We start from the raw sequence: 16,204 nt of genomic DNA, 5'->3' as shown, positions 1-16,204 counted from the left end.
GTAGAAAGCACCTAATGTAAAAGAGAAACTGCCACCCCTCTTGTGGCCTTGTGACCTCCAGAGCTAATGGCCACAAGTGCCTGGGGGTGGCCCAGCCTGGAGTAGCTGGGACTGGTTGCTGAGAGGGTCAGCTGATGGCCTCTCTTTGGTGGCTCCTTGGCAGTACAGAACTGGCAACTAAGACTCCTTATAGGTCCTTCCTCACCTGTGACTCAAAAATCCCTTCCTAATTCTGTCCCTGAGGCCTATGCCATCACCCACACAGCCAGAGAAGATAATTAGGGGAGCTGAGAAGGCTACCTGCCAGGTTCCCAGGGCATGTGACGCAGGACTGAGCCAAGCTCTGTGACAGGCATGTAAACAGCATGCTCTGGCTGGCAAGATGGTGTCTGTGGGACAGGTGGGCGGAGCTTCAGATTCTGTTTGGAGCTGGTGGGAAAGGATGGGAAGAGCCATCCTCCTGGTTTAGTGGCTGGACCGCAGGGCTGGGGGCGTGGCCAGGCGACCAGGCAGGTGGTGGCTGAGAGCCTAGAGCTGCTTGCTAGTGTGGCACAGGGACCTAGTGTGGCGCTGGCACACAGGACCTCTTCTGCTTGTGTGAGCTGTGACAGGGACATCCTAGTTGGCTTGGAAAGATAGAGGCTTTGTGAATAATGTCCTGTGTTTTTAAAAAGTTTTTCAAATTAGATTGTGTGTGTGTGTGTGTGTGTGTGTGTGTGTGTGTGCGTACATGCTGCAGTACACATGTTGTGGTTTTCAGAAGACAACCTTCTCGCGTCCTCTTTTTCCACCGCGTGGATCCTGGACGTTGAACTCAGGGTTTCAGGAGTGAGCCATCTCCCCAGGCAAGCTCCTGATTTTGCCCCCGGAAGAGCTGGGTGGAGATGGAGGCCTTTCAGGCAGGGTTCAGCCCGCAAGTGGCTTTGCCCAGCAGACTCAAGAGGGAGTGCCTGAAGCGAGAAGAAAGGCCAGAGGCCTCAGCAGCCAGGCGGTGAGGGAATGCGCCCCTTCCACGTACACACAAACCGGGATCTCATCAGAGTGACACCAATGTCGAGCCCCAAACATTTGCTGAGGGACGCCTCTGCCACCCGTGACGTCAGCGGTTGACACTTAGAAGAGGACTTGTTGCCTTCTTTCCCCAGACGACACCATGGCTCGGGGGGGGGGGGGGGGCGGGCGGGCCACTTTTCTCCAAGTCTGGAGAGACCAGCCATCGTCACTGTCTCTAGTTGTTCCTTTATATTATTTTGAAAGCGTCTCATGTAGCCCAGGCTGGCCTCAAACTCGCTGTGTAGACGAGGATGACCTTGACCTACAGATCCTTCTGCCTCTCCCTCCCCACCCTAGGATCCGATCACAGGCACGTGCCGTCGTGTCTGGTTTAGGCATGCTGGGGACTGAACTCGGGGCTTTGTGCACGCTACATCAGCACTCCAGCAGCTGAGCCCCATCCCTAGCCCCCGAGGCTCTTGCCCTCTGTATGAGCACTGCTAAGGTGGGGCTGCTCCACCTGCAGCTCGCTCCTGGCTTCCCTGCTTCAGCTTTGGAAGCCACAGGGGTTGAGCCAAGAGGATTCAAGGTTCCCGTGGAGAAGGGATTGGTGTGCCTCAGTGTGCAACAGAGGCTGCAAAGTGGCAGCCATTGCCAGTGGGATCTGTGCCTAATGCGTCTTCATTTCCCCTAACCTCCAAGAGGATGTGGACGCTCATGGTGGAGTAATAGTCTCTGGTGACATTCGTTGAGGACTTTCTCCACTAGACACACCATATCCCTTGTCCAAGGTACTCTTTACAGAGGGAAGCGGAGCCACACTAATCCCTAGCTTGGGTTAGGGATGTATTAATAACTCGGGCTGGGGATGTATTCATAGCTGAGTTGGTAGAGTGCTTGCCTAGCATGCTAGAAGCCCCAGGTTTTATCCCCAGTGTGGCTTAAACTAGATGTGGTGGTGCATGCCTGTTATCCCAGCACTCTGGATGTGGAGGCAGGAGGATCAGAAGTTCAAGCTCTTCCCTGGTTACATAGCAAATTTGAGGGCCCTTTCCCAAAAGGAGGTAGGGGGGAAAGGAAGAAAAAAAAAGCTTGCCCTAGGGCATATAGCACATAAAAAGAGGAGCCAGAGTTAACCTTTGCTCAGGCAGCCTGCCTCCCAAGCCTGGCTCCCAACTGCTATGCCTCTGTCAGGACTGTCTGCCCCGGGCTGGCTTTCTTCTTCAAATCTGGGGAGGAGGAGGTTGGAACTCTCTAGGCTCATCGATTCGTGTGTGTGTGTGTGTGTGTGTGTGTGTGTGTGTGTGTGTGTGTGTGTGTGCGCGCGCGTGGCGCGCGCTCACGCACGTCTGTGTATGTGTGTCATTGATGTTTATGTTTATATAAATGGGAAAGAAAGCAGCTTGCTCATCCCTCTGCAGCATAGACATCAGTCATGGCGAAGGAATGTGGGTTCCCTGCAGGTTGGCTCTTGGCAAGAGAAACTGGTCTCTCAGTTTCCAGAAGGCATGGGTCTCTCAGCTCTTTCTTAATGGTTCTTTTTGGTAAGGAAAGCATGATGTGAACTTGTGGGAACACACACACACACACACACACACACACACACACACACACACATGCGCGCGCGTGTGCAATTTTGATGCTGGGAAGTGACTCTGAATACGTGTGGAGGCCAAGAAGGTGTGTGTAATGGCCGACCCTAGCTTGGATGGCTCCTCTCTTTCTGCCTGTTGAGCACACAGCGACCTCCTCAGAAATTCTCCCAGGGAAGTGCTGTCCCGGCACTTGATAAGAAGCAGGAAGGACAGAGGGAAAGACGGAAGGGAATGAGAAAAGGACAGAGAGAGGAAGGGAAGCAACCACAGCTTGGAGGCCCCCTTGTTTGGGGGATCGCTCCCTACTGACCCAGAAAGCCTTGCATGCCTTTAAAAACAAGCAAATAAAAAGCCCCAGTAGCTTCGAGAGTCAGATCTCTTTCCAGCACCCGCCTTGTGAGTAGCAAAGCCAAGTCCAGGCTCCTCATCCGCCTGGCCCTGGATAAGCTGTACCCGCTGTCCCAGGAGGAGGATGCCCTTCCCCTGGTCCGGGCCTCCCATTCCCCTCTCTGATGGTCCTTCTGGAGTGAGCCATTTCCCTCCATCACGTCTAATACCTTCTTCATGCTTTAGAAACCGTGAGGTCGGGAGTCTACTTGGCCAGCTAGAGGAAAATAAAGGTCTCGCATGGGTGTGTAAAGTCCCGGAGCAGCCTTAAGATAATGCAGGCCAACACTGTAAACTACATGTTGATTGTGTTGTTTCTTGGTTAATATCCGTCTACGGCTCTCTAGGACCTTCACCCTGAGTGTGTGCCTGTACACCACATGCATGCCGATTCCCATTGAGACCAGAAGAGAGTGCTGGGTTCCCTTAAACAGAAAGTTTAAGGATCCTGTCGTGGATGCTGGGAATAGAACCCAGGTCCACTGCAGGAACAGCAAGTGCTCTTAACGACTGGGCCGTCTCTCCAGGACCACTGCACAGGGCCTTCAGAAGGCACTGAAGAGGCTTGGCTCTCTGATCGGGGCCAGGCACGGCCTGGGCCCTGCCCCCGGTTTCTCCTCCAGGTCATGTAGGGCTTCTTGTCGCTAGCATTGTGACAGACGCCAAAGGGCATCTGCCAGGCTTTCCTGGCTCTTGTGCCCCACACAAGTAATTGGACCAGGGGCACGTGGGTAGTGGTAGAATCAGAGACAGTTTACTGGGAGAGAGAGCTCTTCCAGGCAAGGACGTGGGCCAGGGAGCTGTGACAAGCTAGAGGCTCAGTGGGGCCAGTCACTATGATTGTGACCCTGTATGGATCGCTTACACAGTTCTCACTTTCCCCTCTACTTGTACACCACGCATGCTGCCCCTTACATATGGCCTTGGTCATGGGGGGTGGCGGATCTGGTCTTTTTCCTGGGTCACTGATTTCTTAGACCATGCATGCTGCCCCTTACATATGGCTCTTGGTCCTGGGATGGGGGGATCTGGTCTTTTCCTGGGTCACTGATTTCTTACACCATGCATGCTGCCCCTTACATATGGCCTTGGTCCTGGGATGGGGGGATCTGGTCTTTTCCTGGGTCACTGATTTCTTAGACCATGCATGCTGCCCCTTACATATGGCCCTTGGTCATGGGATGGGGGGATCTGGTCTTTTCCTGGGTCACTGATTTCTTTGAAATGCTAATTTTTGTATATATGGGTATATGTGGATACACGTGCGCCCACATATGTACACGTGTGTGTTAGGAAGGTCATTCTCCGGCATTGTCACCGGGGACATCTCTACCTTGTTTTCGTGAAAGGGTCTCTCAGTGGCACGGAACTCCTTGATTTGGCTAAGCCGGTTGGCCAGCCTGCCCCAGGATTCTCCTGTACACCTCCATGCCTGGTTGTTGTTACCGTGGGTTTTGGGAATTGAACTCAGGTCCTTACACTTAGAAGGCAAGCGCTTTACTGGTTGAGCCATTCCCCCAGCCCCTGACTGTGGCTCTTTTGTGTTCTCTCATGCCTGGAAAGTCCCCTGAGCAGAGTGAGTCCCATTGGTGGGAGACTAATGTGGGAATCTTCACACAGAGCCCTTGAGGGGAGAGGCCCGGACCCCCTCTTCTGTGTGTAACCCCGTCTTAGGGCTCACAGCCTCCGTGTGTCTGCTATACCTTGGCTTGGGAATCCTGCTTCCTGGTGGTGACTGTAGGTGGCAGGCCCATGACCAAAAGGCTCCCACCCCTTGTCCCATGCGTGACTTCTTTCCAGTTTGGAGGACTTTACCCGGAGCAAAGGCACCCGGCCTTGTTTACAGGCCATGGCACCCCTTGTATGTCTTTCCAGCACATTCCTGGTCAGGGAGCTTCTCCCCACCTATCTCAGAGCCCGGAGCCCAGTGAGGGCTGGCAAGGGTGTTGGTATGCAGGCCTCTGAGTATGTGATCGGCTTAAAAGAGGCGCTTGGTTCCGTCTCTGGAAGTCTTCAGAAGGCCCATCAAACAAGGGAGCTTGATTGAGTGTGCCAGGTGAGTTTCCAAAGGAGGCAACAGAGTGCAGCTTTAATAAAGCCGCTCCTCTGTGCCAAGAAGTTCGGGAACAGGCAGGGGACCGACCTTTGGCAGGAGACTGTGGATGGCATTGGAGCCCGTGATGAGCGTGAGATAGTCTACGAGTCCTTTCTACTTAGAAAACTGAACTTTTCAAATGAAAGCCGCTCAAGGGCTGATTTCATCCCAGGGCCGTTTGCTATTCTTAAATACCGAACAGCTTCCCATAAGTGACTGTCATTGTAGAATTTTAGGTAGGGAGCCTGTCTTTCTGTTTTAGCCACTGAGGTCTGCCCGGCACTTTCTGAGGTTATGAGCAGTCAGCTAGGCGGACCTTGACTGTGAAGGATCCATTTAGTAATTGTTAGCACTGACTTGTTTTGAGGTAGCTGGTTGTGGACATGGCCTGGGGGTAGTCTAAGAGATGGCTCAGTTCAGAGAGCTGAGGTTACTCTGGGTGTGAATCTTCATCCCAAGACACCAGAGGCTTCCAGGCGCTTGTGACCCATGACAAAGAGTTGGGCCCAGGGACACGTGGTTTGAAATAGTTCATTAAGAAAGAGGAAGCTTGAGAACGGGAGTGGGCTGCAGAGTCCCACAGGGGCAGGCCACGGATTCGTCATCTTTTACAGGTCATTCGTATCACCTGCTTCGCCCACATGTGTATAGCAAGGGTCTCACCATGTAGTCCTGGCTGACCTGGAACATGCTTTGTAGATCCGGCTGGCCTCGAAATCACAGAGATCCGCCTGCCTCTGCCTCCTGAGTTCTGGGATTAAAGTCGTGCGCCACCACCGCCTGGCGTTAGCAATGTCTTTTCTTGAAGCATGCTCCATGTGTTGTGTGAAGCCCAGGTATGGAAGGGACCCCAGTTTTTCCTTGCCTCCTATCTTCCTTTATATGTTAATCTTCTTATTACATGTATAGTGTGTGTGTGTGTGTGTGTGTGTGTGTGTGTGTGTGTGTGTGTGTGTAGAAGTCAGAAGATAACTTTCAGGAGTCTGTTGCCTCTTTTTACTCTCTGAGTCTCAAGAATCAAACTCAGGTCGGCATCAGGCTTAGTGGCAAGTGCCTCTACCCACTGAGCCACCCCACCAGTCTTCATATGCTAATCTTGATGTACCTTTTTTTTCAGTCCCTGTTTCTGCCACTAGGGTGTCACACTGATACCCTGACTTGTGATCCATTCATTAGATGCCAACTTGGTGCCAAGTAGTGTGACAGGGGCTGGTATTTAAGGCCCCGGGGGATGAGGCACCCAGAGGCACTGACCATGAATCCAGTGAGAACTTCCAGCCCGGGTAGGAAGTGGTATGGCCTGTTATTAACTGTTAGAAGAGGTGTGTGTGCAGAGGCTAGACAGGCGGGGCCTGGAGATGTCATGCGCTGCTCCGCCTGACCTGCTCATTCTGACATTGTTCAGGGAGGGTTCTTTCCTCCCAAGTCTCCTCCACCTAGCCTCCAGCCTCTCTCCCTTAGGAACCAATATTGGTCTGCCATTCTTTGCCTTCCCCGACTCAGGCTGGGGCACCCCGGTACAGCTGCAGGTGCTGCACAGTAGGACCCCCAGAATCTTGTGTCATTCTGAGTCTTGAAGCAGAGAGAGCTGTCTTTCCTTGCTCTGTTGGGCAGGTGGGTGCCGGGCTGCAGCCGAGCCATGGACTGAAGCAGACATCAGGGCTCCAGGCTCCAGTTCTTGAATAGCTGGCTTGGAATGTGACCTGTGGATGCTGAGAGGGAGGTTGAGCATGGGGGGAGGACCATGGGCTGGGAGGTCCAGATTGGGCAGGGCCCAGGCTCACCTGGGACTGCCTAGCAAGCTGGCCTTGGACTCGTGGGTCCTGCCTCATGGAGGGAGATCCCGGCCAATCAGATCCTGCTGGCGTCATTATAATAAAAAAGATGTTCTACTTGGCAGGATAGGGCTGCCTGACAGTTGCTGGAACACTCAAGGAGACCAGAGTGCTAAGCGTGGTGGAGGCAATCCCCGCGCAGAGGCACACACTGGTGGTGCCTGTGGGGCCTGGGGAGGCCTCCAGCTTGGCAAGTCAGAGCAGCAGCCGATCCTGGAGATGCCAGGGCCACACACCGGCTGAGCTTGGGTCTCTCTCACCTTGAGGGGGCAGAGCCCCACCCTACACCTGCAGTCAGTACTCTCCCAGCCCTGCCCTGCTCCCTGCCTGTGACCTCAGGCCTGGAAGACTTGCTGGTGGGGACCCTCCCTTCCGTATACAGTGGCTGGTTCACTACTCCGGTGGCTTGGATCCTGTCTGTGCCTTGCCCTGTGTGCTCAATTCCTTTTTCCACCTAATGCTCCCTGGGGCCCAGCCAGTCTGCCTCACACTGGGCCGAGGAGTTGGGAGTGGCACTCGCTCTGCCAGTCTGGGCTGAGACGATGTGGCCGACAACTGGCTGTGCTGTTGTAAATCAGATGAGAAGCTCTGTGATCATTCCTTTTGCATTAAGCCACTGGGGGAGGGGCTAGGTAAGATTGAAGGCCATTGCCCATACCTGACTTGTGGTGTTGGAGGCCAAGAGGAATTGGGCCTAGGGATGGCTCCATCCCAGGCAGCCTCAAATGTTACTTAGCTGTCAAGTCTATGTCCTGTACTGCTGAGATGCTAGACGAAACTCTCTTACCGGTCCAACAGTGGCATCATTGTTAGGGGATAACAGGATAGCAAACTAGTTTTTTTTTGAAATTGGATTTCTGCAGGAAGGAGTTCACATCTGCTACTGTAAACCTGGTTAGAAGCCTGTTGTGAGTCCTTAGGAAGGAGATGCAGTCAGGAACCAAGCCTGGTTCTTTGTGCACCCTGGGAGGCACAGGGCAGCTGGTCACAAAGGCAGGTCCTCTCCCTGGAGCCAGCTCAGAACTACTGCCAGGATGGTTCAGTCCCCTCAGGGAAACCTTTGAGCACTGAGATCACTTGAGCCAAAGTGTTAGAAGACAGACCTGTCCTGGGTCTGAGCATATTCCCCAAGCCCCCTAGCCTTCCATCTCCACCCACTTTGGATCAGGACCTGGGTCTTTTGTTAAGAGGCTATGGTTTGAGTTTTGCTCCTTAAGTGTGTGTGTGTGTGGGGGGGGCACTTGCTTGCCCCTGACTCTAGAATACCATTCCTTAGTTTCACGTTTCACCTGGAGAAAACCATTTTTAAGGTGCAAAGCCCTTTGTCTTTTTTTTTTTTTTTTAAATAGAGTCTCTCTACATAACCCTATCTGTCCTGGAACTCACTGTGTAGCTGACCCCTTGCCTCTGCCTCCCAAGTGCTGGGATTAAAGGCATATGCCACCATGCCAAGCAAGCCCCTTGTCTTCTAATTGATAGTCACTTTTTTTAATCCATTGTGAGGACTGCTGTGTGCCCCAGGACAGCAGGTGCTCCACAGATATGCAGCTTCTGTGTTCGGGACTATGCATAGTGAAGCCTTGCTCTCCAGTTAGGATTAAGTGAAGGAAAGCATTCTTTCCTAACCTGGTTTCCCCCTTGTTAATCTAGTGTCAGTAGCGCTGCCCGTGACAGACATTACCAGTTAACTACCGCATCTTCCATAGCAGACATTGTAAGTCGATCCTGATGCTGCCCTTAACCCAGCACTCTTCAAAGAATGGTCAGTGGGTCGTAGAAGCCGAGACCTGCTGGCAGCTCTGTGGTTGTAGGAACTAAGCCCTGAGGTGATGCTAGGAGGAGCAAAGGGTGCCTGCTGAGTGCCCCGAGAGCATCGCTGTGTCCAGTTAGACCCTATGTCAGCCGTCCAAGGCTGACGACAGCCTGTGCCGGGTGTACAGAAAGGGTAACAGATGCATCATCCTAGGGGTCATAGGAACAAGTCAGACACCCCAGCCTACCCTAGCCCACTGGGCGTTTAGCATCCCGGTTGGGGAGAGGAACAAACAGCATGGCTGTTGGGTAGAAGGGTGATGAGCTCAAGCTTAGGGTGGTGTGGGCAGTGGTCCAGGCCCGGAAGCGGGGCCTTGGTGCCAACCAAGGGACGCGGTGTTCTCAGAGCATGCTGTGATGCGCTCTGATGGCCTTCGGTCCTTGCTGCATAGCTTGTCCTCCGCTGAAGGAGCCCTGTCTGTCCCTGGCATCTTTGCAGCCTGCTCCCCTGCTGAGGACTGTCCTAAGCAGTCTGTTTTCTCTCCCCAGGGCAGAGGCCAGCCTTGTTTTCCCTTCCAGCTTCAGAAATACACAGCACTGCCGTAAGCCCGACGCTGGGCTGGGTCTGGCAGGCGGGCCACACAGTGCACGCTTGTTTGCCTGCAGATGTGGCCTCAGAGTGTGGTCCAGTCCTCTGCTGGAAGGGATGCCATGGAGAGACTGTGGCCCTCTGGGCACCAAGTCCCCGAGGAGGAACGGTGGGGTGAGAAGTCGGGATCTAGCAAGTTCTACACAGCTGCGCTGTGCTCTCAGCATCTAGCTGGGAGACTGAGGGTGCACCATCACCAGAAAGGGCCATGATGGAGCTCTGCTATCTTCCAGGCTTGGATAGATCCCTCTCCTGTTCCCATGGGGACCGTACTTGCCCACCTTTAGAGGAAGGCCCTTCGCCCCTATTTTGCAGATGGGGAAACTGAGTGAGATTGGCTTTTGTCCAAATGGATGCTCCATCTCTGGTGTCCACAGTCAGTGTTCGTCCCGCAATGGTGTTACCTGCTATCCCGGGTTCCATGTGGGACTGTGGATTAGCTACCCTTAGTGTAGGATTCGAGGTCTTGAAGTCCATGATATTAGTAGAACAGAGAGGGTGAATGATCAACATAAAGGAAGCACAGGAATGCCAACGCCCTGAAGTGGAATCAGCCTGTGTTCTGGGGAATAGACCTGAGTAGAAACAGTGGGGGTTGGGATGCTTTCTCAAGTCTAAGCCAGAAGTCCTACCCACAGCCTCCAGAAAGAAGGAAGTGGTTCTGATACTCATCTGACGAGGAAGGTTCATGCTTCTCATTGGGCCCTTGGGGCCCAACCCCTGCCCAGCCAGTCGGTGAAGTAGGGTTAATTACCACTTTTCCTAACACCAGCTCACTAGCCCAGGGGCTTGCAAATCCAGGAGCTTTTGTACTTGGAGAAAGGAATTCAAGGGGCTAGAAAGGGGCAGGTGCATTCCCTGGGGGGAGACTTTTGCTTGGTGTAATGCAGTGTCATTCTGTAACCTGCAGGTTTCCGGGTAAAGCTTGAGCTGAGGGGTCCGTCAGCCAGGCTGGCCAGGGCGGGGTACCACAGGGCTACTTTTGCTTTTGGGATGTCTGCCTTCTCCAGAGCCCTGTTACGCTCTCATGCCGCCACCCCTGACATTGTGTGGTTGTCTTTGACCTGCTCACTGGGCTGCGCTGCCAGCCCGCGTGCACCCCGGCCGTGTTCACGGTTTATATCATTTCATATTAAAAACAAGTACGGCTGGGCATGCATGTAAAAAGCCCTAGGCCCCAGCACTGCACCAACGAGACATGATGGTGCACTTGGGAGGTGGAGGAAGGAGGGTCAGAAGTTCAAGATCATCCAGGGTTGCATCGTGAGTTCCTGGCCCACCTGCGCTACATGGGTCTCAAGGAAGGAAACAGACAGAGAAGGTGTCTGGCTGGTGAGATGGCTCATTGGGTAAAGGCACTTGCCACCAAGCCAGACGACCTGAGTTCGATTCCTGGAGCCCACATGGTCAGAGAGAAATGACCCTGTAAGTTTTCTTCTGGTCTCCACATGTGGGCATGTGTGTGCACATAACACTAAATAAATACATGCTAAAAAAAATGTCTGCCATCAAGGCAGGGTGGGTATTCATCAGCTCTTGTGTGTATTTGTGCCTGTATGGATCTGTCTGTGTCTTTGCACATGTGTGTGTGTGTGTGTGTGTGTGTGTGTGTGTGTGTGTATGAGCACATGTGCATGTAACTCCTTGTGACAACATATATGTGATGGGCATATGCATTTATACTGCTAGTGTTAAAGGAAACTATGAGTGCATGTGCATGTATGTACATATGCATGCATGCATGGTTGTATGCCTGTGCTCAGCAAACATCTTTGCACCTAAATAGTGCATGTGTTGTGTGATTACCTGTGTGCATGCATTCCCATGTTCTTCATGCATGTGAGTCTGTCTGGGCATGCATGCTGCCTGGGTGAGATCAGAAGTGATGTGGTTAGCCAGGGCCTGTGGTGGCTGTGCTGGCTGGGAGGTGAGGTCCTGCCTCCCTCCTGGAGGTTGATTTCACCCCAGGAAGTGCTCCTGTGTGACTCACTCACCAAATTTGGGACTTCAAAGCAGCCAGGTGGTGGGAGGTCTCCAGGATCCCAGGCTCCAGGGCCGTTCTTCATTCTCATGCCAGTCCTGGGAGGCTCCTTAACCTGTCCTGTGCCACGGTCCCCTTAGCACCTGGGGTAATTATCGTTCACCAGCATGCTGTAAATGATGGAATGGAAAGCATGGCTCTTGAAAGACCCTGGTTACGATCAAGTGCAGTAGCTGCAAGGCCAAAGGATCACCATGCTTGTGACGTGGTGATCCTCGGGCTTTCTTACTGCACACAAGTGCTGGGGTGGAGGTGCGGGGCCTCATGACTCTCCAAGTGGGCTGCCAAGGTGAGACGAGCCGATAGTCCATGACATGGAGGAGGCTGGCAACAGGTCCACAACCACTGTGAGGCATCTCTCCATTCATTCCTAAGGGAGGCACCATTGCCTCGAAGGCGTCTGTTCTCTCCTTTGGCCATGTGGGTCCTGGGTATGGAACTCAGGTCCTCAGGCTTCATGGCAAAACCTTTACCCACTGATCCACTTTTTCTGGACCTGATAAAATATTTAGTTCTTGAAGTCTTGTTTTAAGTGTAGCTTAGAAATTACTTGGAGACTGACTGTGACGGATGAGCACCTTGCTCAAGGTCCCGTGCTTGCTTGCAGGGCAGAACCCTTAAAGGGATTCCTTGTTTGTTCTGTTTTTCTGAGGCAGGGTCTTTGCGTGTGTCCCAGGCTAGCCATGAAAACTTGGTCCTCTTACTGCCAGGCCCTGGACCATGCCTGGGTTTACAGGCATGTTCTGCTAAGTCCCATACTCAAAACTTTTAAAAAAGTTGGGGAGCTGGGGAGATGGTATAGTTGATAAACTGCTTGCCACACAAAGGTAAGCACCTGAGTTTGGATTGCCAGCATCATCTTATAAAGCGCTAGGCTCAGCAGCCCACCTCTGTAATCTGAAACCAGAGAGAGGGTCCCTGGGGCTCACTCACCAGGTTCAGTGAGAGACCCTGCCTCAAAATGATCAACAACACACCAGAGTGATCGAAGAAAACACCCAATGGTGACATATGGCCTTCACATGCACCCCCCCCCCCCACATGTGAATACACACAAACACACGCACTATGTTTTCTTTGCACGTTTTGTGGGTTCTCCAGTCATAGGTATGGATGAGAGACCACAGGGAAATCCCGTGGAAACCGCAGAGGTCCGGTGACCTGGGTGCAATCTCTAATGGAAAGGGGCTCCTTCCCAACCCAGGCCCAGGCTCCCCTTGGTGTAGCAGATTCCTGTGGAATGTGTCTGCATTTCCAGAGCTGTAAAAGAAAGTGGGGGTTGGCTCTCCTCCCCTGGGGTGTCCTGTGGCTCTCAGCCCTTCCTGTGAAGAAGCTTTTGTGCAGGCTGTGGGAATCAGTCCACAAAGACCACCAGCCCCCCACCATGCCTGGGAAGCCCAGCACAGACCCCTCCCTGCCGTTCCCAGGAGGCAGTGGAGGGGGTGGGGGGGTGTCTGGGGAGACACAGGTGCAGTGGTGACTGGGTGTCCCTGGGGAGTGAAAGTTTCTCCTTGGGACCCAGGGTACCTGGTGTTTACCCAGAAATTGAGCTAATCCCACTAATTCTGAATTATGAAGACTCTTGCCTCAGTCCCCTGCCTTCCTCTCCTGTGGCAGAGGTAAGGGGAGGGGAGGGTTGACTTGTTGGGAGAGGCAGGGGCCTGTGGGGCCCTGCCTGGGTTGGTCTCTCCATCACCCACCCCCTTCCCTGGGACACCTGAATCCCAGGAGCTTCTCTGTGTGTAGCTGTTCCTTTTGCTCGGAATCTGCCGCCACAGCCTAAGCGCCGAAGCTCCAGACCTTCTGTGCTCATACCCTCATGGGCCTTTTCTTGGGGTGACTGTCTCCCGAGGGCTTCTAGGTCAGCAGAGCACCAGACTGGGGCACGCTCTGCCGCTTCTGTGGGAAGTGGCCTTAGGCAGCTCATCTCCTACAGAAGCCTGAGTGGTCACTGCTGAGTCTTCTGTGTTCCTAACACAGAACACCAGAGACCGGGGAGTAAGGGAAGAGAAGAGGTTCATTTCTCACTGCTCTTTCCACTCCCACCTCCCTACCCTCCAGGCCCACGTCAGCAGGACCCCAGGGAGTAAGGGAACAGAAGAGGTTCATTTCTCACTGCTCTTTCCACTCCCACCTCCCTACCCTCCAGGCCCACGTCAGCAGGACCTGGTCCTCTAGCAGGGAAGATGAGGTACGCACAGGGAGCCAAGTCTCTCCCGTTGCTTAAGCAGCGGCTCTCAACCCTTTGGGGGTGGAATGACTCTTTCACAGGGGTCACCGAAGACCACCAGAAAACAGTTACATTACGATGCATAACATAGGCAAAATTCCAGTTATGAAGTAGCAATGAAAATGATTTTATGGTGGGGAGTCACCACAACATGAGGAACTGTATTAAAGGGTCACAGCATTAGGAAGACTGAGAACCACTGGCTTTGAGGTTTAAATCTTAGTGGTCCAGAACTCGGCAGGAGGAGCTGGAGGGGATTCAGTGGTTTAAGAATGTTTGCTGCTGTTCCAGAGGATCTGAGTTCAGTTCTCAGCACCCACACCAGGCAGCCTGTAAGCTCCAAGGCATCTTCTTATGCCTCTGGCCTCTAAGGACACCTGCACAGACACACGTGCATACAAATAATTAAAAATATTAGTGAATCCAACAGGAGACTAGAAGAATGTGGGAATGTGATCAAGCTCCAGGCTCAGGGAGAGGGAGCATACTGTTTTCTTCTTCTTCTTATGACAGTGATGATAGTGATGATGATGATGATGATGATGATGATGATGATGATGTATCTCTGTGTAGCCCCAGCTGTCCTATGACTCACTATTAGACCAGGCTGGCCTCAGATTCACAGAGACCTGCCTGCTTCTCCCTCTTGAGGGCTGGGACTAAGGGTGTGTGCTGCCATTCCCAGCTCTGCTGGTTAACCTTGACTGATAGCCTGATGGGATCTACAAGCACCGTGGGCATGTCTATGAGAGCATGGTTGTATGGGGTGTCAGGTAGACTCATAGCCTGACTGATGTAGGCCTCTGACCATGGGCTGTCCAGAGCAGGGGGCTTCCTGGGGGAGAGGGCATCTGAATGGGGTTTTGTAGGCAGAGTAGAAGTGTATCCCGGAGAGGCTCTGCTGGCTGCTTGCTCCTGTGCGGCAATGGCAATCACAGCCCTAGTGAGGGAAGTGTGAGTGTGTGTGTGTGTGGGGGGTGACCTAAGAGCAGTTCAGGTGGCTTGATTTGGTGGTGCTTGTGGCCAGGCCAAGGGCCAGTGTGAAAAAAGATAAGAGGTTCCGGCTTGTGGCTGCTAACTGTTCTGACAGTAGAAAGCCACAGTAACAGATTTTAATCTTTTATTTACTGTTATTATGTGCGTGTGGCTCGAATGCAGTGGCATGCATGTGTTATTGTATGCATGTGGCTTGCATGCAGTGGCATGCATGTTATTGTGTGCATGTGCCTCGGATGCACTGGCATGCACACACTGTCAGAACGTCATGGAGTCGGTTCTTTCCTCCCACCTTCATACGGGTTCCTGCGATCAAACTCAGCTTTTCAGGCTTGTGCAGCAAGGCAGCCTTACCTGCTGAGCCGGACCACTGGCTCCAGAGCAAGGGTTTTTAAAGATGGCTTAAGCCGGGCCTGGTACTCCACACCTGTAATCCCAGCGTGGAGGAAGCAGGAAGATCAAGGTCATGGTTGGATACATAGTGAGCTTTAGGCCACCCTGGGCTACTCGAGCCCTTATGGCAGTGGTTCTCAGCCTCTCTAGTGCTGAGACCCTTCAATACAGTTCCTTGTGTTGTGGTGACCCCCAGCCACGAAGTTATTTCGCTGCTACTTTATAACTGTAGTTTGGCGGTTATGATTCGTAATGTGAACATCCGTGTTTTCTGATGTTCTTAGGTGACCCTGTGACAGGGTTGTTTGACCTCCCCGAAAGTGTGAAGACCCCACAGGTTGAGAACCGCCGTCTTATAGAGAGAGGGGAGGCAGAGTGGGAGAGAGAATGAGAACACGTTCCATCCATAGATGATGACAATTAGTGATGAGTGTTGACTGGACATCCAAACGAATCAACCATGAAGGAGGGAGGGAGAGAGAGCAGGAGATCGGGGCCTTTCTTAGAGAGGGTTGTAATTCTGTTTCTTCCTAGACTTCAGGCTCTCTGTTCTGGCTTCCAGGTCAGGAGGTTCTCTGGTCCTGGCTGCTCTCATCATTAAGAACGTCTTCCAGGTTAAAAAATAGAAAAAAGAAAATGCTCTGCTGTTGTCCCTGTGGCCATTCAGCAAGCAGACCACTCAATTCTCGGGAGGAACATGTCAAAAATTAACTAAGTCCTTCCTCCTGGTGTGAGGATCCTGGGTGTGAACTTGGCTGCTCTAGGCCCGTGTGGTGCGAATCCGGATTGGCATTTCCTGGACTGGGTTTGGGTGCGATGTTGTGGCTGAACGTCTTTGTCATTTCCTCCAGGGTCTACCACCCAAGAGTATGAGCCGCTGAGATGGAGACATCTGTCCCAGCCCCTGCAGTGGAGAAGAAAGAAGCCAAGAGCGGCCTCTTGGAGGACGGCAGCTTCCTGGATCCAGGGAAAAAGGCTTGTCCTCTGGCGGTGGCCGCAGCAGCGGCAGCTGTAGCTGCCCAAGGAGGTACACTTTCTGTTTTGCACGCTTGCAGAGCAGCAGGGGTGTTTTTCATGAGGTCATTAGGATTTAATGAGTGCGCTGGCCCCTGTCATCTGGGAGGCATGCTGGGTTTATGGAGGGCAGCGCCCCTGCCCCGGGAATCCCAGTCCCCAAGAAGGTCACTTGCAGCTTTCTTTGGAGAGATGACTGCCTCAGACTCTGGTGGCTGGGCCCG

At 53.0% G+C, this 16,204-nt stretch overlaps 1 protein-coding gene across 1 annotated transcript in view; it reads left to right on the top strand.

Moving 5' to 3' along the window:
- Window positions 1-16,204, top strand: part of Gli2 (GLI family zinc finger 2) — a 244,871-nt gene that overhangs the window by 39,494 nt on the left and 189,173 nt on the right. Inside the window, exon 2 of the mRNA XM_052736727.1 lies at window positions 15,818-15,993. Coding sequence (XP_052592687.1) covers window positions 15,849-15,993 — 145 coding nt within the window. The 5' untranslated portion in view covers window positions 15,818-15,848. The remainder of the gene's footprint in view (window positions 1-15,817; window positions 15,994-16,204) is intronic.

The sequence above is a fragment of the Peromyscus californicus genome, unplaced genomic scaffold, assembly GCF_007827085.1.
Source record: "Peromyscus californicus insignis strain IS unplaced genomic scaffold, ASM782708v3 Scaffold_14__1_contigs__length_90479793_seg_2, whole genome shotgun sequence".
NCBI classification, from domain to species: domain Eukaryota; kingdom Metazoa; phylum Chordata; class Mammalia; order Rodentia; family Cricetidae; genus Peromyscus; species Peromyscus californicus.
Note: the sequence above shows the minus strand (reverse complement) of the source record. Positions and strands in the feature narration are given on the sequence as shown.